This window comes from Lissotriton vulgaris, chromosome 10 (assembly GCF_964263255.1).
Source record: "Lissotriton vulgaris chromosome 10, aLisVul1.2, whole genome shotgun sequence".
Classification (NCBI taxonomy): domain Eukaryota; kingdom Metazoa; phylum Chordata; class Amphibia; order Caudata; family Salamandridae; genus Lissotriton; species Lissotriton vulgaris.
Genome location: NC_141698.1, coordinates 1,032,300,192 through 1,032,323,464, shown reverse-complemented (window position 1 = coordinate 1,032,323,464; position 23,273 = coordinate 1,032,300,192). Strand labels below are relative to the sequence as shown.

The window sequence follows — 23,273 nt, the reverse complement described above, 5'->3', positions numbered from 1 at the left end:
CAACCTACAACTTTAACCAATACAAAGGGGTTTTTTCCCTGTTTAAGGTGCAAGGCCTGCAAAGGCAGCAAAAAAGTTTCAGAGTTCCCAGGCAGAACAGGGGAAGACAGACCGAACAGAAAAATAAAACACCTCCTCAACTGTAACTCAGACTATACTATTTATTGCCTTGAGTGCCCATGTAAGAAAAGATACATTGGGAGCACCATCAATGCTACAAAGCTGAGGATCCTAGAGCACATGAGAGCGATCGCAAATAAGGATAAAAACTACCCGGTCGCTCGCCATTTTGCTGAACATCATCAGAGCAATAGGGATCTCCTCAGCTTTTATTGCATTGACCAAGTATCCAGATTAGAACGAGGAGGGGATAGAGAGAAGGCACTCCGAATTCTAGAGTCAAGATACATCATTGACCTAAAGACCATGACACCTTGGGGTCTGAATAATGATGAGGAGATGTGGGTGCATCTGTAAATGGACACATGGGATCATGTGTACCATGGATCTGTCTTTGTTGCAGATATGGTGAACAAATTGAGTAAACAGAAACAGGCGACAAAAGTCTCTGAACCCCTAAGTCCGAAGTCGTGCTGCAGCTCTTTAGCATTTCCAAGAAAATGTCTAATTTGCCCATACAGGGCTACACAAAAAAACTGAAAAGTTAGGAAAAGAACTGTTGATGTTACTTATATAAAGATTATACTTGGGGATTCACCCCGTGATAAAATAGTATAACAGAGACATGATCAGAACAACTGATTAATAAGTCACTATAGAAATCGGGACCTGACCTAAAAAATGAAAGTATGTACATAAATGATAAATGTTTTTGTTGTTGTCAATAGGTCTTAAATCACGCACTTTAAGCACTTTATTGAATTGCCATTGAAAGTTATTGCGAATGTATGTTTATATATGCACTCCAAGATGGCCACCGCCTTTTTAATGTATGAATCTTCATTTATGTTGATGAATTAATGCAGGTCAGGTGGGCTTTAAAATGGCAACTGATCACAAACACAAACTGACACTGACGAAGCTTTGATAGCGAAACGCGTCTGTCTGTGGTGAGGGGGTTTGTAATAAAGAATTTGTACATATCGGATTACCTGCGTGCTTGCTGTTTTTCTGACGACACAAAGTTGGAGCGTGTTGCAATATATTTATAAATATGTAGATATTTTTTTAGAAGTGTATCTCGGGCTTTGAAGCAGCTATTGGAATGAGAACTGGTCTGCTTGTCTAGGGTTTAGAATCTATTGCCAAGCCTGAAATGTCAGTGGCCTTAGTCGGCAGTGAGGTTTGTTAAAGACTAAATACTCAAAGTGAAGTGTTCATGGTAGTTAACAACACCTCTTTCCTAATTGAATGAAACTTCAATGTTCACCATCTTACCATAGACATGCAAGAACTAAGGACTGGATATGATCTATAATTTGAACTTGGGGTTGTGCCATGTCAAGTATTGTTCTTTTTATGAAAGAGAAAACATTTAGGGTACTTCTAGCCACAGTTACCTGTGTTTTTTGGATAGCTGTGCCACTTTGGCTGAGATCCATTAATAGCCATCTTACATTCTGTAAACACCTTGCTTTTCCACTTGTAAAGCCCCAGTATCAATCAAAGAATTGATACACCAGTGCCAAAAACCAGTTTGCCGTGAACAAGCCACGTAAAACTTTCCTGTGTGGTGTGATAGCACAACAAGAGATTACTTAGTGAGGAGCGGGGGGCATGATCAAGTATGGCATTTCCATGTGAAAGTGAAAATAGATACAGACATCGCAGCTGTCTTACAACAGTCATTCACTGCTGGTGGACGTAAGGAAGTAACAACAAGCATTGGCATAGCCAATAGGGCTCGTCTTTGGGACCTTAAGTGTTTAACCATGCAGCACATTATCCCCACTCACATGATCACCCACTCCAACACATAGCACACTGGGACCAGTAGGGCCTTCTAAAACAAAAAAAATAATAGCCAGAGACAAGAAGTCTATGGTGGGTGAACGGATTCAATAGTTTCTCCATTTCTTCCCCAAAAAATTGTGCTAGCATAAAAAAAAGAAAAATGTCAATATGGTTAAACAAAGAAAAACAACCACAAAACGTAAAAAGCATGCTTTTGTTTATTTTCTAACATTAGTAAAAATAGTAAGAACTCTCCACTTGCCGCACAGCCGTATACTTATTAGAAAGAAAGCCTATAATTCGTGAAAGTTTAAATAAATAAAGTCCAGGGGTTCTATTTTATTAAACACCATGTTAAAAAAAATGATACGAGCAACTGCTCTTGATTTGACTAGTGCTTTATAAACTGTGCACCACTGTACCAGCACTACTAGCTTTGTGAATAGTTGTAAATTGCATAAGATAAATAAGCAACAACCACAAATTCATTGTATATAATATGGAAAATGTGTCTGTTGTTATGTGTTAGGGTATGACATAAGGCTAGAGGTGCTGCCTTTCGAACAGAGAAAGTAGCTTCGAGCCTGACTTCGACTCAACAATATAGGAGCCGAGTACACAACCATGCTCACTGAACACAAGCACTTATTGCCAGGACACAGGTCCTAAAACTAGCGGCAATCATAGGGAAAGCAGCAAGGGAAATGGTTGAGAATGGAGGAGGGGTGGGGCGATGAGAGGCTCGGACATGACAACAAGTATTTAACAGCGGGAGGGGAGTGATTGGGGGACGGAGGAGACAGGGCCGGACTGGGAACCGAAACCGGCCCTGGCAAACTGCTCAGCCGGAACCCCCCTGGGGTGAGGGTGGGTGCAGCCGAGCAGTTTGCAAGGGCCGGTTTCGGACGATTTTATTGCAGGGGGCCGATATTGCCGACCCCCGCAACAAATACGGCCCCCAGGGGCCCAAAACCGGCCCTCACCCTAGCGGCCCACTGGGGAAACGCCCGGTGCCCGCTGTGGCCAGTCCGGCCCTGGGGTGAGAAACTGGCTGCTGAGCGTGTTCGGAAAAATAAATTGCTTTGCCAGTCTGAAAGAAAAGAAAAGATACGTGCTCTTCTGCACCTTGTCACTATTTCCGCATGTCTGAGAAATCTCGCCCACTCTCTCTCGTTCTCCTCTTTGATGCGTGGCGTATTTCTCATGATTTCGCATTTTTTGTCTGTTTATTTTCTATTGTGTGATTTTTCTCCTGCGGGAGAAGAGCTCAAGTAGATATTGGCTCACAGAAACTGAGAAACTCATGTGCAGCGGTGGTGCAATTCACGTTCTACTCACAGTATCTTGTGTGGCTTATGAATTCTAGGTGTGCCCTCCTGTTCACTTTTCACATGAGATACCACTGCCAGCCAAGCAGGTTTTCAGTCATACTTGTAATTTTGGGCATTTTTCAGCTATATTACTCAAAGGGAATTCTTTTTTAAGTTTCTACCTGCCCTACTCATGACACGAAAAAATACCCCAGACAGTTGCTGTTTCATATTTGGATACTGCAGAATGTCACCAGGCACCCACTCCCAGAGTGCTTTTTAAACCAAAAAAACGTCTTGCTTGATTTGTGTAAAACGTTAGCATTCTAAGAAATGTACTAGAGGGAGAGACAAAGAAATGCACAAAAGGTAAAATGCAGAACACTGGTTTCGGCGTGTCTCTTTCAATTCTGTACCCAGGCCCACCCTTTCTGCATACTGCCCAAAGCCTCTCTTCCTGTCAAGCTGACTGATATCCGTTAGAAAGTGTACGGTATTGTGTTCAGTTCATTGTGTTTCATAGACTCTAGCCGCCTGTATTTACACAATTTCTTCTCTCTACTGCATGCACGTTTTGCTTGATGTACCTAATTAAAAAACATCTGTCGAGATTAAAAAGTACAAATGAGCTACCGCTGATAGCAGCCTAGCCGCCAACCTGCTCTCTGGTTTCCTGGGCACACCCTAGACCACAGAGAGTTTGATTACACAGAGAGGCTGCTTCACACCACGTTTCTCTTTGTGAGGAAAGGTCTGTGTTACTGTGCATTAATTCTCCTCAACAGTATAAATTGAGTTAATCCCACAATGAGCAAGTGCTTGCGATTTCTTTCCAGGTACCTTACAGTGTGACTTTTCGTTCCTTCCCCTGCAGTGCACACAGCGGCCGTGGTGGGTGAACAATTAAGCCTGTTTTGGGAGCTCTGGCACGCAGGGCAAGGCCAGCTCCACCCAGGTCCCTGCCCATGTTTGTGGTCGGGATGTTTCATTAACAATTAAACAGATGCTTAAAGTGAACGCAGAGTCGTTCATTTATGTGTTGAAGGCAGCGCTCACTTCTCTAAACACAAGCGCTGAAAGACCAGCGCGCCCGCGAAAGTTAGCGGAGAGCAGGTTTGGCAGGAGAGGAGGAGGCAGCAGGGGGAGGGGTGATAGGAGGGGGCGTGTGAAAGCTTTTCACTTGCGAGAGTGAGCAGCGCCAGGAGCAATAATTGCTACCATATGGCGCCGCGCGCTCCCGCATGTGAATCGCGATTTAAGGCAATGGAAGGCGTACACGTTTTTGGCTGAAAAGCCAAAGCGATTGCAAAAGGTCTTTTTGCCTGTGCAGAGCATGCGCACTGCATAGGCGAGGCCTAAAAATAACTCAAAAAATATTAGGACATGACTTTGGCCAAGCTATCATTGGTTGTCTCGACTTGCACTATCTTCCCTAGTGCCATGCAACCCACTGTAAGTTTGTGATTTATAAAACCACTCACATAGACTAGACTTTTACCTTGTGCAGAAAGCAAATCTAGAATGAAAAATCTAATCATCTGTGAAAAATAAGTGAAATAGTTTAAATATGACAGTGAAATTCCAGAATTTAAATTTGCTGAAGAATTTAGGAAACAAGTGTACATCATTTGGCTGAAATTTTTAACAAAATGTCAGGAAATACTTCTTGGCTACTTACGACAGTTTACTCGGGTGAAGTTTATAAGCTGACAGGGCTGCAAAGGAAACAGGAGATCAATTCATCATTAGAGCTTGCAACATTCACAGCATGTTTTTAATATGCTATTTATTTCTAACTGTTGTGCGGACACATTTTGATATTTTTAACGTTTTAAAAGCACTGCATTTTTAACTGTGGTAAAACATGTAAAAGCTTTACAAATAATTGGCAGTAGATAAAGTGTTGATATCCATCATTTTCGAATGAGGGGGAACATTTAAAGAGTTATTTCTTACATAACAAGAGGAAAACAAATGCATATGCAACACAAATAATTAAAGCAAAACTAATTTTAACGTATTCCTCTCTTCAAGAACTCTTAGTTTTCCACTTTCGCCCTACTGTTTTATTTATTTATTGCTTTACTTTATTAAATAGCGTAGCTATGACCAAGAATGCATTGAACACTTTATATTGAAAAACAACAGCTATTAGATTTGTCAAATGAAAAATAATCGAGACATATAACAATTAACAATGTAAACCACCAACAATGCATTCGTCTGGAGGGTGGAGTGGGGTGATAAAAACAGGTATCCCTTAGTGAGAAAGAATCCAAATGAGAATGTTCTTCGAAAATATGTCATTAGGAAAGATTCTGATATGTGTTGTAACTGAGTTCCAGAGTTTTAGCTTTTTTTTCTTTAACACTTTTCACTTTAGGTCCCACTAAAGAAAAGGTATTTGCTCCTAGAGTTGTGTGAGCCCAATGCTATTACAGTTTGCTGTAAAGGTATAAGAATGTTACTTTCTGTAGCCACGTAGAATCGTTATTTATTTTATCGAAGTGGAATAGTAGTAGGGCTTTCACAACTAAATTGAGTTCTCGATTAGGACCACCTTAAAAACTATGTTTGGAAGAAAGATGCATTGGCTACTTTCATAATGCAACACTGGGTTTTTATTTGTAAATCCCTGATGGTGGTCAGACTTTGGGTACCAACAACAGAAATATTTTCATTGGTTACAGTTCACCAACTACGGCTAAATAGGAGTGGTTGGCTTCTTGTTCATTGTTGATTAGTTTTGTTCAGTGAAGTTACAGCAAAAAGGTGGCCACGCACCTTACCAAAGAATAATTGAAGGTCCTTTAGGACTTTAAAAGTGAAGAGATTCAGACAAAGCTCAGTTTCTTTGTCTTACTGGAGTATGGTTATGCCTCATTTTGGTGTTTGTGCTAACAGCGCTTTCACGTTCATATGAAACACAGAGGTAGATCACAGTTCAGAGCACTGGGGAACTCTGCTGGAGACAGACGGAGATGAGAACTTAGTGCTGTTCATTCTTATAAACTGGATTATCTCTAATAAGAATAGTTTCATTTCTGTTGACAGTGCCATATCCTAAATTCAAATATATTTAGCACTCTTATCAAAGGCCTTATGCAAGATGAAAGGTTTGGAGAATAGTCGATATTTTGTAAATCTTCTAAATCAAGACTCAATTTTCTCAGAGAGGAAGAGATCTCAGCCATTTTGAGGACTGTGAGGAGGAGTCCTTGGCTTAGAGATGCTTTCAACAATCACTGGACTATTTGAGCCAATCCCCATTTTTATGGGATCTGATCATCTACAAAGGAAGAGGACCACACAGCTATCAAGTTGTTGGTTACTGAGGAAAGATCAATGATTTTGACCAACTCCTAGTTGGCTGATGGTCATGGGGAATGGTCAAACATGGAATCACATTTTGAGTAAAAGTTTGTCTGAGAAAAATGAATCTATTTCTTGTATCTTGTGAGCACAGTGGGCCTTTTTTCTTTAAGAAACTTCTCAAGCTATGCAATTTTAGATAGGTGCTAGTAAATGTAATTTGCACTAGGCCACATTAGTTTGAATGAATGAATGAATGAATGCGGGATTTATATAGCGCATGGCTGCCCGGGAGCGTCCCAGCGCTGGGATTGCCTTAACAACTGAGGGGGGAAGCAGAGGAGGATAAGGGAAGGGTTATTGCGGAAAAAGGTGGGTCTTGAGTAGCTTCCGGAATTTCATGTGGTTAGGTTCGGGGCATATGGCACAACAATTCTTAATTCGTTCAAAGAAACAGCTGAACAAAATAGCAAAAGGGTTTGAAATTTACACCAGGGCAGGTTGCATATTAAAACGAAAATTCACACAAGATATTTGCATCATTTCTGACTTATTGATTTGCTCTAAAAAGCTAACCTTTTGAACAAATTGTTGCAATGCCAGTTCCACATCCACCACTTATGACATTGATTGGCCTCTAATAAAAATCTGCATACAACAAATAAATACACTTTTCTCTTAACATCTCTGCAAATTTACTCTCAGTCACTAATATCCTAATATCATACATGTAAACACCAAGCAAAAAACATTAAACAATAACTCAAATTACTGAATTCCTCATGGAAAAATGATACGTCAAGAACCCACCTTCACTAGCAAGTTGAAAAAAACTTATGAATTGATGTAAAAAGTTGCCAAGCAAGCATCTTTGCCATTTCTAACTACTCCTAACACAGAATTTAGTTAGTGTTGATGTAAAACAAACTAATACAAAAGTTACATACAGTCATGGCCGCAGTCCCCTGTGTTCCTTGGGCACCCTAAAATAAAAGAGAGAAAGTATTATGTTAAACTTATCTTCCTGTTTACAAATATAGAATAAGATTTTAACCAGAGGAAGTACTGCAAACCACTGTTTTTAATCCCTTTACCGCGGCGTAGAATCCACCACAGTGCGGAGGTTTCCGTGCGCGGGCGGGGCCGCGTCGGCTAACGGACATGCGCAGCACTCCGAAGGTAGTGCTCGCAACGGGTTAAAGATCATCAGGGTTGGCTAAATTTAGGTACATATAATGTAACTGACTTCAGCAGTTACATTACATGTATGCTCCTGTACCAGCTTCATTTGCTTTTAACAAAAACAAGGATTCTCACTGGAATAAAACTGGCACCTAAAATTTGGGTGCACAACATTACCACTTTATACGTCTTCCTCATCATAGTCCTTACTTCAGGAGAATAAATCCTGAATTTCAGGAACTAAGACTATGCAAAAAAAGACCGGGGCCATACATATGAAGCCAATTTGCGATCGCAAACACTGGAATTCGCTGAATTAGCAGTGTGCAATGTAGCACACAAACCCCCCCTCGGAAATTTTGCGATTCCCTACTTTGCGATTGCATTTAAGGAATCGCAAATTGCAATTCTTTAAATGCAATGTAAGAAGCACATGAGAAAGTGCGATTTGGCCTTAAGGAATCGCAAATTACCACCAACTTCAAGTTGGTGGTAATTTGCGATTTCACTTAAAAATGCACTATTTTGCATTTTTGAAAGTGCCATGTGGCGCACATACATGCCCTTCAGGCATGTATGTGTGCCACATGTGAACACATGCACATTTCAGGGGTGCAACAGGGTGTCCTTTTGACACCCTGTCACCCTTGAAATTGCATTCTCAATTTGCGATTCTCTATTTGCTAATCACAAATTGAGAATGCCTTCCCATTCATTCCTATAGGCCTCTCAGCCCATAGGAATGAATGGCAAGGTATTCCTTATTTGCGAATCTCAATTTGCGATTCGCGAATAAGGAATATGTGGGATTCACAAAATTATTAGCAAATCCCACATACAGTGCATTTTGCGATTCTCAAATTGCGATTCGCTGAGCATCGCAATTTGAAAATCGCAAAAATCTATTTTCATACATATGGTCCTTGGACTCAAAAATGTAAGCAACTGGGCCAATAACCTGATAATTACCTTAACTACCTATCACTTTGAGCCTGCTGTTTTTACCATCATCTGTATCTACACCGTCGTGCACCATGAGGTGGGGTTGCAATTTGTAGGGGATACCTTGATAGCAGGGCCACTGCTATTATGGGCATCAATCTGTAGACGGGAAGAGACAGCTTTTACTAGGTCAATTATTTTAAACTGTTTAAATTTGGATGATGCTCTGAAAATTCCCTGGTTGTTTTATATCAATGCCACATTGGGGAACTTATTCAATATGTCTGTATGGTCGGAACCTGAAAAAATATTGACCATTAGAAAGAAAGAGATCAAAGATTCCTTTTTGCTACAAAGACAGAATCTCAGAGCAAAATCGGATTCAAATAAACCGACTGTGGTCTTATATAAATCTTTCATGTCAGAAGAGGGAGTAAACAGCTATTTGCCACAAGTGACTAATGCACAGCACTGTTTAATTTTACTGAGAATGAGATGTGGTACTGCACACTGTCGCATTTCCTAAAATGAAATCACGTCCCCCAGATTCGATACCATGTCCGTATGACAATAAGAGCAAACAAAGCATGCTGCACTTTCTATTATTTTGTAAATGTTACTGTACTTTTAGATGTTGTTATCTTAAGCCTCTGTTTGTTGCCCATAATATTAGGCCCCACAAAATTGCAATGACATTAATGGTTTCTCTAGAGGATCCACTAACATGCTATAATGTTGGTCTGCTCATTCTGAAATAGATTAATGCAAGGAAAAGCATTGTGCTATAAACTAGAAATGAATTGTTTTAAATCATTTGTATTTTTAAATGTGCAACATTTTTAAGTGTATTTTATTGTGTGTACTTTTAGGGCTGTTTTATTTTTAATAGCCGAATAAAGATTTGAATTGAATTGAGCTGACTATTATTTGGACATGACCATTAATTTGACTGGGTAAACATATTCACATAAGTAATGGTTGGGGAAAGTAATTGTAATCAATATATTGATGATAAGTCAGAAAGGGTACAAATCATGTATTTATAATTCCGATATGTATTCAAGATTTTGTGTTTAAGTAAATGATCGGATTGTATGGTTCAAAGTTAGTTTAGTTAATGTGGTGATTTCCAGTACATACCTTATACTTGTTATACAGGCAGTTAAAACATGCTACTACTGTGCATGATAAAGTTATAAATATTACAATGATTTATAAAACATTTGTAACAAATGTTAATGTAACAAATATTTATTTATGAATGTGGGTATTGTAAACAGTTATATTAAGCATGCTATTTTATTAGCCTCACAAAAAAGCCTAATTCTTCTAAAAGTTTTCAAAAATAATTTTGATTAAAATGGAGTACTAATCAAAAATTTGAAAAAATTTAATGTTAATTGAAACAAAATCTAAATAATTTTGGTATAAAAAATGTGTCAAAATATATTGGGTTAAAACTACAAGCAGAATACATTTTTAATTTTTAATTTTACAATTGTAAAGGTTAATAACCTATAGAAATTAATTTTGCTTATAAAAAATGAAAAGAGTCTGTACGATATGAAAAAAGGTGCTTCAAGCTATGTATGTTAGATGGGAAATAGGTAGGAATTTAGGGCCTGATTACGATGTCAGACAGACTGTTACAACAGGTCGTAGGTGGCGGTCCGCCCGACAGTCAGGGCTGAGGTTCGACTGCCGGATTATAATGCCGGCGGTCGGAGTGCTGTGGTTGGGAGGAAAGACCACTGTCTCCTACAGGATAGCAGATCCCGTCAGGTCGGCGGTCAGACTAGTATTCTCTGAATGGCGGTGGTGACTGCAGAGGCACCACTGTCGGTATTACAATGCCATGAAAAGCCAAACGAGAAGGGACTTTAGGGGCCCCAAACAGGGCCCCCGTCCCCCCTTGGGTCTCTGCTATAGGGCCTAGGAGGAACACCTGGTGCTCCCCAAAGACCCATGCACCCTGTGCCAGCATTGTGGGCCTTTTATCATTGGGGCTTGTGCTGCGGCCCTTCCCCAGGCCGCAGCACAAGCCTCAATGGCTTGTAACCAACCACGCGGGTCAGATTGTAATTCGGCCGGCGAGACCGTCGACTACCTGTCAGCTGGTCCCGATCCGCAATGATGGCGGTTGGACGCTCGTTTGACGCCATCGTAATAAGGCCCTTAGTCTCTTTCTTCTTACAATAACTTGGCAAATGTAAAAAGACAGGTTACAATGGTAACTCCCACAGAAATGAAATTAACTTTCAGGTGACCTGAAATGTAATACTAACAGCCTTTGTACTTAAATGCAACAGGAAATTGAACCGTAAGCTTGCTTTGAACTTCAAAATAAAGTTCTCCAAATTAGGCATTACTTTTACTTATGTACATCTGAATAGTGGTGTAGGTGCATTTTCAGGCTACATATATTTCTAATGTAATTATCAATTGGATGTATTTACATGAAATGCTCTGTTCATGATGCAATTATTGGCTAAGGACTCAGACATTTTTTGTAATTTCCAAAGTATGAGGGCTGATTTCAACAAGGGAATAATTATTGATAGATAAAAACACATCATGATAATTTTGTTGAGTAAAAATGCTGTGAAAGAGCCAGATTGTTACAGGCATGGCTGTTACTTGCTAATTGAAAAGAAAGTTAAAATACAGTTACCCTTGTTCCAGGTGGTCCTTTCGCTCCAGGATCTCCAGCTGAGCCATTAAAGCCAGTGTTACCCTAAATATAAATTCAATAATGTCAGGAGTTTATACGTTTTATTTGTCCTACTACGAGCTCATTGTCATAATTATGCTGAAATGGCCAAGAACAAAGCTCATTACAAATAGACTGATCTGACATGTGAATCATAGCATTTTTAATAGTGAAATAATGAAATAATAATGGAAGTAATAGAAACAAATATGGGAAAATGAATAATTAAGTACCCACATATAATGCCACATTGCCCTGAAGTTATATATTTAGAACATTAGCGCCCTATTTCTAACTATACTATCTTAGCACAACTACCACTGAACATATCAACACATTCAGTTATCAAGACCCTAGTGTGCTTTTATCAGAGACACACTTTAGCACTATATATTTGCTTCCTCCACCTAGATACAAATATCCAAGGATTTTAAAATACTCCTTCATTAGTTTTTGTCCTACGTATTTTCATGCACTAGATGTTTGCTTCCTCCGTCTAGACACAAATCTCCAAGGAGTTTATGATACTCCTTTGTTTGTTTTAGCCCTACGTATTTTCATGAAGATTGATCATGTGCATGGACTTTTGCATTCACTTCCATTTCAGGTAGTGTAACAGTACATTTAAGTAAATTGTCAAAAGCCAACATTAGTAGAATTTAGATCTTTTTAGAGTTTGGGGAATGAGAGCTGCTCCAAAAAGTGAGCCTATTCTGTTCCTCATATTTAGAATGCAGCTGGCATCAATGCACTCTTAATTGGGCCAGGGATACATGTACTTTTTAGTAGCTGTCCCAGTTAAAACCAGCTATATTAAGTTCCAAACTCTTGTATGAGAAAAACACAAAATCCCAGGAGCTAAACTTGAAAAAGTATATATTTCACAGATTTTTAGATCTACGCCGACTACATCCAACCCCTGCTGATACTAATGCTGCTGTTTTTTCACTACAAGTAACCCCCAATTGATTCCCATATCATTGATAAACACAGGTACTTCTTAATTTTGCAGGAGTTGTCAATGTGCTTCCAGAGTGGGAATCACAATGGAAAATCTTTTTGAACAGCCTCAAAGTTATGACTTTGTGTGAGTTCAGTGGAGCTTGCGTGTCAGAAACCTCTTCTCTGAGCACTGCTATTTTTGCCTGCTTTCATTCTGGCTTACTAATGTACAAAAGCCTACTAAGTATGTAAAGTTTTCTGTACAAAAAATGAACACTTTCACAGAAATCCACATATCTTGAAATCAGTAAATTCACTCCAGTAGGATTACCTCTATGTATGAACACATTTTTGTCTTGTGGGGATCCATAAAGAATCTTTGTAGTACTTCTGAAGAACTGCAGAAGCTATAATCTTCAAGGAGTACTCACATGCGTAAATTTTAAGCATGCAGCATTATGATCAGGTTGAAAATTCTCTATAAAGAAATCTAATGAAAATGTGCCCTTGACCAGTTAGTTTATTTTCCCAATGGGCCAATGCATTTTCACCCACAGCAACTAAACGTCTGTGTTTCCTCCAATCTGTCACTGTTAAAGTTCATATTGTGGCCCTTGACATTTGTGAGCTTTGTTATGATGTTGGTCTACTTTTGCAAAAGGAATGATCCAGAAATTGGAAGTTGTTTCATGTAGTCCCCGCTTGTTCTACTTGGGACTTTAAACAGGGAGTAATGAAATTTAATATCAAACAGTTAAGTTGTTTGTGGTAGTAGAGAAACTGGATATCGAACCAGTCATGATGTCGTGGATCAGACTATTATCCTCCAGACTGATGACTAGGGTATGAAAAGGCCACTTGATCGATCATGTGTTCCTGGTGTAAAAGGGCACCTGTAAGCGTGCCCCTTGTCAGAATTACTTATTTGTGATGACAACTGAGTCCTTGGAAAGCATATTTCAAGTGAAAGGAAAAGACATAGGGAAAGAAGTAACTGCCATTACCCATGTCATCTCTTTATATTCAGATTACATACTCTTATTTACAAGACAGAGGAACAGGAATTAAGCATGCAATTGCTATGATCAAATGGTTTGGCACAGTATTGAGTGAGTAGGTAAATTGGACCAAATCATGATTCTTTCCTATGCAAACAATCCAACACTGAAATTCCCTGTTTTGGACTGAACACAGAAACTTAATGAATACAGGCATTAAGGCATCAGAGTTTAACATACTGTGGAAAAAGTAGTTGCAGGACTTGTTGGAGCAGCTTTGGTGGCACTCGGAAAAATGCATCTTTTTGGAAGACGTTACGTTAGTCCACAATGGGCAGATTGGCACTGTCTAAATGGTGTTGCTACCAAGATTACTGTATTACTTTGCCACAATGTTGGCAGTGATTTCTGCAACCTTTTTTTAAAACGATTTAGACACTATTTCAATAGACTGAATTTGGATCTCAGAACATTGTAGAGTATCAATATGAACACTTAGGCACACTCCAGAGAAGGGATGCCTGGATTCCTCTAACTTTGAGTTTTACTACTTGGCAGCTCAGCTTTAGTGGATAGCCAAATGGATATTTGAATCCCCAAATGCAGAGAAAAGTAATGAGTGTATGGGAACTGGGTAATTGGGCTAAAAAGAGGATGGTATCATTGCATAAAGTGTCAGGCTTTAAAATGCCTCTCAAGTTTAGGATTGGGACATTCTGGAAGGACATGTGTCTGAAGAAGATATCTACAAAAACAGCTTTCTCCCCACTGTTCATTACTGAAATACTTACAAGAAGCCAGCAAAACGATTAGCACTGCTAACAATAAAGGCTGAGATAGAGCTATTTTTTGAACAATAAGCAACCTATTTGAGGAGTTAACAATATTGATGTTCAATAAAGTCCTGCCATGTAAATTCCTCACCAATGGTGCTATTAATAGAGATTAATGAGCATCCTTTGGTATTGTGGAGGGACCAAGCTCCCCACATGCAAAGTACTGCAGTCTCCACATACAGTGGGGTGTAGAAGTAAATTGATTGCTGTATTCTACAGGGCCATAAAGGCAACAATTAAAATTGGCTTGGACTAACTCCGAGCATTGTGTTAATTACATCTAGGGCGTGATGTTACCAAACCTGAGTGGGGATTGACACTGGCCTATCACACCAGGGTCTCTAGAAATGCTTAACTATAGTTGTAAGCAATTATCTTCACTGGACACACCTCACTCTCAGTTGCACAGGGAAAATGAAATCCACAACAAAGACCCCTTGCTCAAGATGTGGGAAAGTGGACTAAGAACGTTATTACATGTAGTTCCTGTAAAACCTATATAAGATCTGCACGTTTAGACAACATACAATGTAGGATTTGTGTCAGACTGATTCTAGACACCCCCACCGGGTATGCTGCCCTATGTACCAGCTAGCTCACAGTGCCACTAGAAACTCCTCTTACCAAAAAGAGAATAGTTCTTGGCAACTATTGAACATGACAATCCTGATCTCTCAGGACTGTGGAAACAGTGTACTACTTTTCGCTCAGTCACTGGTTCTCACTCAATCTCAGATAGTTACACAGAATAAACGGTCTGGACGTTCTTCAATAAGTATTTATTGAACAGTTGTTATTCTAGTGTAAAATAGGTGCGCTGAAACAACCATTAGAAAGTAATAGATATAAATTATTAGAAGCACTAAGAAAGTAAGAGGATGGTAGATTTCTACTATTTTGCTCTAACCATAAATACAGGCACTCCTACGATGCTACCCTAACTAGATGTACCTAAGTGTATCTAGCATGTATGTAGGTGTTAAGCCAAGAATCACTCTAGGATAAAGTCAACCCCATTACCTGAAGTGAGAGACTGTGGGACCCCATATTGGTCTTGAGTTGGACACACTGCGAGGGATGTTAGACCACTGCAAGCTGGAGTATCTGCATGCAGGAACCTCAGCATCTTGCGTCAGTGTGCGTCGGCAGGGAAATCCTGGTCTCCTCTACTTGTCTCAGCAAGATGTGATGTTTTTATACTCAAATGGCTCCCCGAGGGTTTTACCTTGCTGTGCCACTTGTCTTACATAGGATGTTGTCGGGAATGAACTTTATACACAGTTATTAAACAGGAGATAGTGGTCCTGCTGAATTTCCAAGAATCCTCATGAATAATGTATGAGGCTTTTACCTGGGAAAATCCCGCGTTCTGTGTGCAGTGTCGTATCTATGTAAAAGGTCAGTCCCCAGGAACCGTTATGTGTGTAATGTATAGTAGTGTATAGGTGAAAGGTTACGATGTTACCTGAGGCTATATTGGGGTACCTATATGGAATATAACAAGGCTTTCCTGTTTTCGGTTTCTATTTTTGGGAAATTCTAGTGGGGTTTTTTCAGTGTTTTCAAGTGATTTTGATACACATTTTTGCGCCATTAAAAACAACAGAAACAGTGCTTTTCCGGTGTTTATGGAACGTTTTGGAATTGCTTGCTTTCGGCACTGATAGTGCATGGTATATAGACAGTATAAGTACAGTGTATATGAGTTCCAAATACATTTTTACAACGCAAACTAATTGTAGTATACCCTTCAATACTTCTTCGGTGAGTCTTTAGTCATGCGCACTCACTCTTTCCTTTCCATGCAAACTTTTATCTGTGAAAATTTCCTTGTGAAAAGATTCTCTCAACATTGCCAACACCAAATCAGCTAGTACACAATTTGCTAACTGTGACTACTGACATAGCTTTCCATGCCAATACTGGCGCACCTGAAGATTGCGATTCTCTGGAACAGGTTCTGCAACAAATGTGTTTAACTGGGCGCATATGCCCTCTGAGTTATTGAAGCGGTCAAAAATGAAGCAGCATTTTTGAAAGTCCGGAGAAAATTTCCCTTTAAGGAAGGGATCTACAACTTGTGCAGAGTACTAGAGTGAGGCTTCATTGACTTTAAATGCCATGGTTGGTGAAGAGACATTTCGATGCATCATTGCCAGCCATTTCTCATATATTGTAAAATAAAATTTCCTGAATTGCTCCTCAACATTTCTTTGTTTATCAAGTGACAAGCACTCTAACATCGAAAATGTTGCAGTGCCAAAGTCACTAAAAGTGTTACCCAGCCTACTTTCAGGGAGATGTTTTCCATCTACACCAATTATACTGAGAACATGGGATACGAGGCTGTTTTCAGACTCTAACTCTTTTTTATTTGTCCACTACAGCAGTCATGTTTTTCTGTAAAAACCTAAGAATGCAGTAGAGTGTACTTTTTTCATATCACTTTCAGTATGTGACCGAAGATCCTCACAATTCTTGCCTTTGGCATCATCACTCAGCAACAATTCTGAGAACGGTTGCCACATGGATAATATAGCATTCACAGCCTCTAGGGCTGTGAACAACCAGCTAAATGACACAGTTAAGATGACTCTTTACTGATTGCCACACAGCACAAAATGAGAAATATTTGCGTTTTAGTTCCCGGACATAACAAGACAGTGCACCAGAATGGACTAAAAAGTCAATGACATTCTTCATTAACTCTGAAGATTGTAACAATGCTTTCAGCATACCTTCTAGCAAGTGGCAATGATCTCTTACAGGGAAGAACTTAAGCTCAGGTATCGATTTTGACCAGTCATCACGCAACCTTTTCATACACGTAGCTGAATTACTGCATATACAAACAATATCACTCCAATCTTTGTTCAACTTGGTAAGAACGTTTAGAAGCAGCATTCCAAGTGACACTGCGTTCCATGTTTTCCAAAAGTCTGGTGTCATGCTTTCACCACTATCCCAGATACCTGGTGACTTCAGTCTTTTCACATATACCTGTCACTACATCCTTGCATTGAATGTTTAAAGCCTGGAGTGTTTGGCAATTTACCTTCTATCAATACTGACTCGCTAGGAAAGGGGCCTGATGTATCAAGGGGTTTTAACAATTCTCTGTGGGTAATTGCAAATGTGTTTATTGAAAAAGATTCATATGAAACCAGCCATTTTGCCTATCAGTGAAAGAATCAAATTTAGCCAAGATATCAAATATGGTTTTGATATTTCCTGAATCTCTACATTTTATAAAATAATTAAACAAGATCTAAAACATGCTTCTAAACCCAGCATCCTTAGACTAAAGTCAACAAAACTGAAAAAAGGAAGAAGAAACAATATTTTAGTGACATCCCTAAACAACAAAACTCAAGCATAATAATGTTAGCCTAGTCTTTCTTGCTGCTACCTTGTATAACAAAGTTATATTGTATTGGACCCTTCAGGGAAAAATTAAAATTACTTTCACTCTCCTTTTCCTTTCTTTGAGTGGCATTTAGTTTGTGGTTGTACAGGCGTTTTTTCAGTGTTTATATGTTTATACTGGTGAGGGCTATTTCTCTTTTGGTGGGGTTTTAACAGTTATTATAGGTTTAAACCTAAAACAGGATTATATAATACAGAGTTGTCCTGAAATAGCAGAGTTCTGGAGGAAGGTCACAAATATGCTGACCGCAGTTTTGGGCAATATGTACTTGCTTAAAGCTGTAGCGAATATGCTGGGCTTTCTACCACCATCCAAGAAAAATAAAATGTCTGCACTTACCGATGTCACTGGCCAAAAGATTAATAACTTTGATGCTTTGAAATCTCTTAGTGCACCCACAGCGATAAAGTGGATAACAGATGTAGAAAAAAAGGGACACATCTACTCAAAGATTTTGTAAATAAATAAATGAGGTTATGCCTCTGTGAATTGAGGTGAGAACACTTGAAAGAAGTAATAGACAACATTTATGAACTTCAGTAACAAGTTGGCCCACACCAAACCTCACTTAGATATGATTTTGCTCATCACTTTGAATAATTTGGAGAGCCAATGGGTATTCACGATCCACTGCATGAATGATCACTGGCAAATAGTCAAGCAACAGAGAATATACCTCATGAAAAGATAAAAGGGTTTACATAAGTATGAATAGAACTGTAACACGGCCTCATAATATGTAGTTATGAAAACATATGTCTTAAGACATTTTAAAAGTTACGAAATGTTTATATAGAGCTCATTAAATAAGAAAGTCATTTGTCTCTAAAAGCAGTAGTGTTTAATAATATAGATAAGGAAGCCTGGGTGTAACTAATTGCATACATATTGTATCATTTGTATTTACATATTGATGTTGTTGTAATCACACAATACCTTAGTTTAGAATAACAGATGTTTAATTTACAATAGGTAAAAATGAATAGAACATGTTTCCTTAAAAAATAGGAATGACCAGAAGTTGTGCTACTGGATTTCTTAGTGTGTCTCTCTATAAACAGTCTCCTTTAGCTACCTGTATACATCCTATAGTATAATGGTTTTGAAAACATCAACATTAACTTCCTTGTTATGTCACAAACCCTACACAGGACTTATAAGAGAGGAAGGTTCTAAGGGAAGGGAGGAAAAAAAGAATGAAGAAGAGAGTGATAGGCAGGGCTACTCGCCTTTGCCAACTCTCATAACTTCTTTATGCAATATTCTTGTTCATGTTATTCTAGCTACACCTGGTACGATGTTCACGTGTTGTAAATCATGTCCAAAAAAGCTCTGTTAGGAACAATACTCAGATCTTTGTCCATTAATATGATAAATCAGTCAACATTAGCTCAGTTTTTGATATTATGCAAGACGGTGAACTGAAAATGAAAGTAAGCAGTCTGGATCTGGTTTTCAGACCAACCAGAGTTCTGGAGGAAGGTCACAAATATGCTGACCGCAGTTTTGGGCAATATGTACTTGCTTAAAGCTGTAGCGAATATGCTGGGCTTTCTACCACCATCCAAGAAAAATAAAATGTCTGCACTTACCGATGTCACTGGCCAAAAGATTAATAACTTTGATGCTTTGAAATCTCTTAGTGCACCCACAGCGATAAAGTGGATAACAGATGTAGAAAAAAAGGGACACATCTACTCAAAGATTTTGTAAATAAATAAATGAGGTTATGCCTCTGTGAATTGAGGTGAGAACACTTGAAAGAAGTAATAGACAACATTTATGAACTTCAGTAACAAGTTGGCCCACACCAAACCTCACTTAGATATGATTTTGCTCATCACTTTGAATAATTTGGAGAGCCAATGGGTATTCACGATCCACTGCATGAATGATCACTGGCAAATAGTCAAGCAACAGAGAATATACCTCATGAAAAGATAAAAGGGTTTACATAAGTATGAATAGAACTGTAACACGGCCTCATAATATGTAGTTATGAAAACATATGTCTTAAGACATTTTAAAAGTTACGAAATGTTTATATAGAGCTCATTAAATAAGAAAGTCATTTGTCTCTAAAAGCAGTAGTGTTTAATAATATAGATAAGGAAGCCTGGGTGTAACTAATTGCATACATATTGTATCATTTGTATTTACATATTGATGTTGTTGTAATCACACAATACCTTAGTTTAGAATAACAGATGTTTAATTTACAATAGGTAAAAATGAATAGAACATGTTTCCTTAAAAAATAGGAATGACCAGAAGTTGTGCTACTGGATTTCTTAGTGTGTCTCTCTATAAACAGTCTCCTTTAGCTACCTGTATACATCCTATAGTATAATGGTTTTGAAAACATCAACATTAACTTCCTTGTTATGTCACAAACCCTACACAGGACTTATAAGAGAGGAAGGTTCTAAGGGAAGGGAGGAAAAAAAGAATGAAGAAGAGAGTGATAGGCAGGGCTACTCGCCTTTGCCAACTCTCATAACTTCTTTATGCAATATTCTTGTTCATGTTATTCTAGCTACACCTGGTACGATGTTCACGTGTTGTAAATCATGTCCAAAAAAGCTCTGTTAGGAACAATACTCAGATCTTTGTCCATTAATATGATAAATCAGTCAACATTAGCTCAGTTTTTGATATTATGCAAGACGGTGAACTGAAAATGAAAGTAAGCAGTCTGGATCTGGTTTTCAGACCAACCAGAGTTCTGGAGGAAGGTCACAAATATGCTGACCGCAGTTTTGGGCAATATGTACTTGCTTAAAGCTGTAGCGAATATGCTGGGCTTTCTACCACCATCCAAGAAAAATAAAATGTCTGCACTTACCGATGTCACTGGCCAAAAGATTAATAACTTTGATGCTTTGAAATCTCTTAGTGCACCCACAGCGATAAAGTGGATAACAGATGTAGAAAAAAAGGGACACATCTACTCAAAGATTTTGTAAATAAATAAATGAGGTTATGCCTCTGTGAATTGAGGTGAGAACACTTGAAAGAAGTAATAGACAACATTTATGAACTTCAGTAACAAGTTGGCCCACACCAAACCTCACTTAGATATGATTTTGCTCATCACTTTGAATAATTTGGAGAGCCAATGGGTATTCACGATCCACTGCATGAATGATCACTGGCAAATAGTCAAGCAACAGAGAATATACCTCATGAAAAGATAAAAGGGTTTACATAAGTATGAATAGAACTGTAACACGGCCTCATAATATGTAGTTATGAAAACATATGTCTTAAGACATTTTAAAAGTTACGAAATGTTTATATAGAGCTCATTAAATAAGAAAGTCATTTGTCTCTAAAAGCAGTAGTGTTTAATAATATAGATAAGGAAGCCTGGGTGTAACTAATTGCATACATATTGTATCATTTGTATTTACATATTGATGTTGTTGTAATCACACAATACCTTAGTTTAGAATAACAGATGTTTAATTTACAATAGGTAAAAATGAATAGAACATGTTTCCTTAAAAAATAGGAATGACCAGAAGTTGTGCTACTGGATTTCTTAGTGTGTCTCTCTATAAACAGTCTCCTTTAGCTACCTGTATACATCCTATAGTATAATGGTTTTGAAAACATCAACATTAACTTCCTTGTTATGTCACAAACCCTACACAGGACTTATAAGAGAGGAAGGTTCTAAGGGAAGGGAGGAAAAAAAGAATGAAGAAGAGAGTGATAGGCAGGGCTACTCGCCTTTGCCAACTCTCATAACTTCTTTATGCAATATTCTTGTTCATGTTATTCTAGCTACACCTGGTACGATGTTCACGTGTTGTAAATCATGTCCAAAAAAGCTCTGTTAGGAACAATACTCAGATCTTTGTCCATTAATATGATAAATCAGTCAACATTAGCTCAGTTTTTGATATTATGCAAGACGGTGAACTGAAAATGAAAGTAAGCAGTCTGGATCTGGTTTTCAGACCAACAAGACTTCTGTGGGTAGACATCGCTGTTGAAGCGAGGGACTGAAGAAAGTTAGTCCTATTGTAGGGCTTTATCTACTTACCCTTCTCCCTCGTACTCCCTTGGCTCCTTTCCCTCCATTGACACCAACATCACCATCATCTCCCTATTAATAGTATCAGAAGAAGACATTTGGAATAAGCATTACCTCAAACCATGTAGTGTAGTGCAACGAGTAGTATAAACACAACTGGCGAGTCAGCCCCTTACCTGCACTCCAGGATATCCTGGAAACCCTTGGTGCCCCTGAGATAGAGAAAGAGGATAAGACATGTTATTTATGTTATAAATGCCATGAGGCCCTGACCATGTCATCAGGAAGGGCAATACAAAAACATGTAGGACCCATGTCTGGTGCTTTAGAGATATTGAGAAGAGTCGATGTGAGATAATACAATTCTGGAGACAGACTGAGACCATCTTTACCATTTTGTGCTAAAGCTGGTGTTCAAACTCCGAAGGGTAATTTCCAAATACAGTGGGTTTGCACTACTCATATTTAGCATTTTGCAACAATATTGTGAAATAACTGCCTCAAACAATTTTTGTGCTTGTAATTGCACCCATTTCATGCTCTCTTTTTTATCACCAGCATTCAGCTATTTCTACTCAAAGTGCAAATATTGATCTAACCGGCACAATTTGCTCTCAATTTGCAATAGATGAAAAACCTAATTCTTGCAGAGTAACAGTAGGAAATGGGAAAACAAGCAATTCTCTATACACAGCATACAATAAAGCAACAATCTTCAATGCTTAATAGTAAAAAACATCAGTGTTAAAACAACTGAATGAGTAAAACAAAAATTCTGTTGTTTGTTATTGCTAGGGAATGGTCACTCTATTGGTAAGTCTAAAGCACACCTTTTCAATGGTGCACAATATCCCGTAAAATCAAGAAATTAAGTATCCTGTAGATTTCACTTTTCTGAAATCTTGCTTTGATTGACTGCATTTCCTCCACATTCAAAGAATTTTACAGAATACCCATACTCAATCAAGTTCACTGGTATTCCTGTCAACACCTGTCTCAGCGGCACCATCTGAATATGGATTCAACGAGCTACGAGAATTTGGTGCAGTTGACAACAATCAATGTATAATCCTAGACATGTTAAGTTTCCACACTTTCAGAGCAGTCGTACAAATTGATAGGTAGCTATAGAGACTGATCTCTAATATAAGTGAATTCTGTTGGCTAAGAAAAGAGAATTATATGTCGCCTGATCACTGGCATTAGGTATTACTTTTAATGCTTTAAAAGACTCTGTAATCCTGTTTTATTTGAACCCCATGTTTATAATATGCTTCTACATATAGCACCACATGTTTGAGATTCACTGGCTGCATTAAAAACAAGCATTTGCAATGCAATAGGTCTCGAATTTACGCGACGCCTACTGCATTGCAAATGGTTGTCATCACGGACAACGGGAGGGAGGGCGGGGAGGAGAAATCCCTGACAACAGGAGGGAGGGGGGAGTAAAGAAGGCAGTAGGAGAACCTCATTATAGAAAATAGTCTGAAAATAGTGCTCACAGGCTCAATAACACGTACCGTGTAACACTCAAAGTAAAGGGGCCAGTCTCCATGGGAGGGCACAAATGAAGAGGAGGCTGTACTAAGGAGGGACTAACAAGCCTATTGAGGAATCAGAAGCCAGCATTTAGGACAGACAATGACACAAGCCAA

At 38.6% G+C, this 23,273-nt stretch overlaps 1 protein-coding gene across 1 annotated transcript in view; it reads right to left on the bottom strand.

The window, feature by feature from the left end:
- The window catches only part of LOC147689264 (collagen alpha-4(VI) chain-like), a 495,718-nt gene that overhangs the window by 81,052 nt on the left and 391,393 nt on the right, over positions 1 to 23,273 (bottom strand). Inside the window, exons 30-34 of the mRNA XM_086942070.1 lie at positions 21,792 to 21,827; positions 21,625 to 21,687; positions 11,332 to 11,394; positions 7,484 to 7,519; positions 4,903 to 4,939 (exon numbers count right to left, since the gene is read on the bottom strand). Of these exons, the coding sequence (XP_086798196.1) occupies positions 4,903 to 4,939; positions 7,484 to 7,519; positions 11,332 to 11,394; positions 21,625 to 21,687; positions 21,792 to 21,827 (235 nt within the window). The remainder of the gene's footprint in view (positions 1 to 4,902; positions 4,940 to 7,483; positions 7,520 to 11,331; positions 11,395 to 21,624; positions 21,688 to 21,791; positions 21,828 to 23,273) is intronic.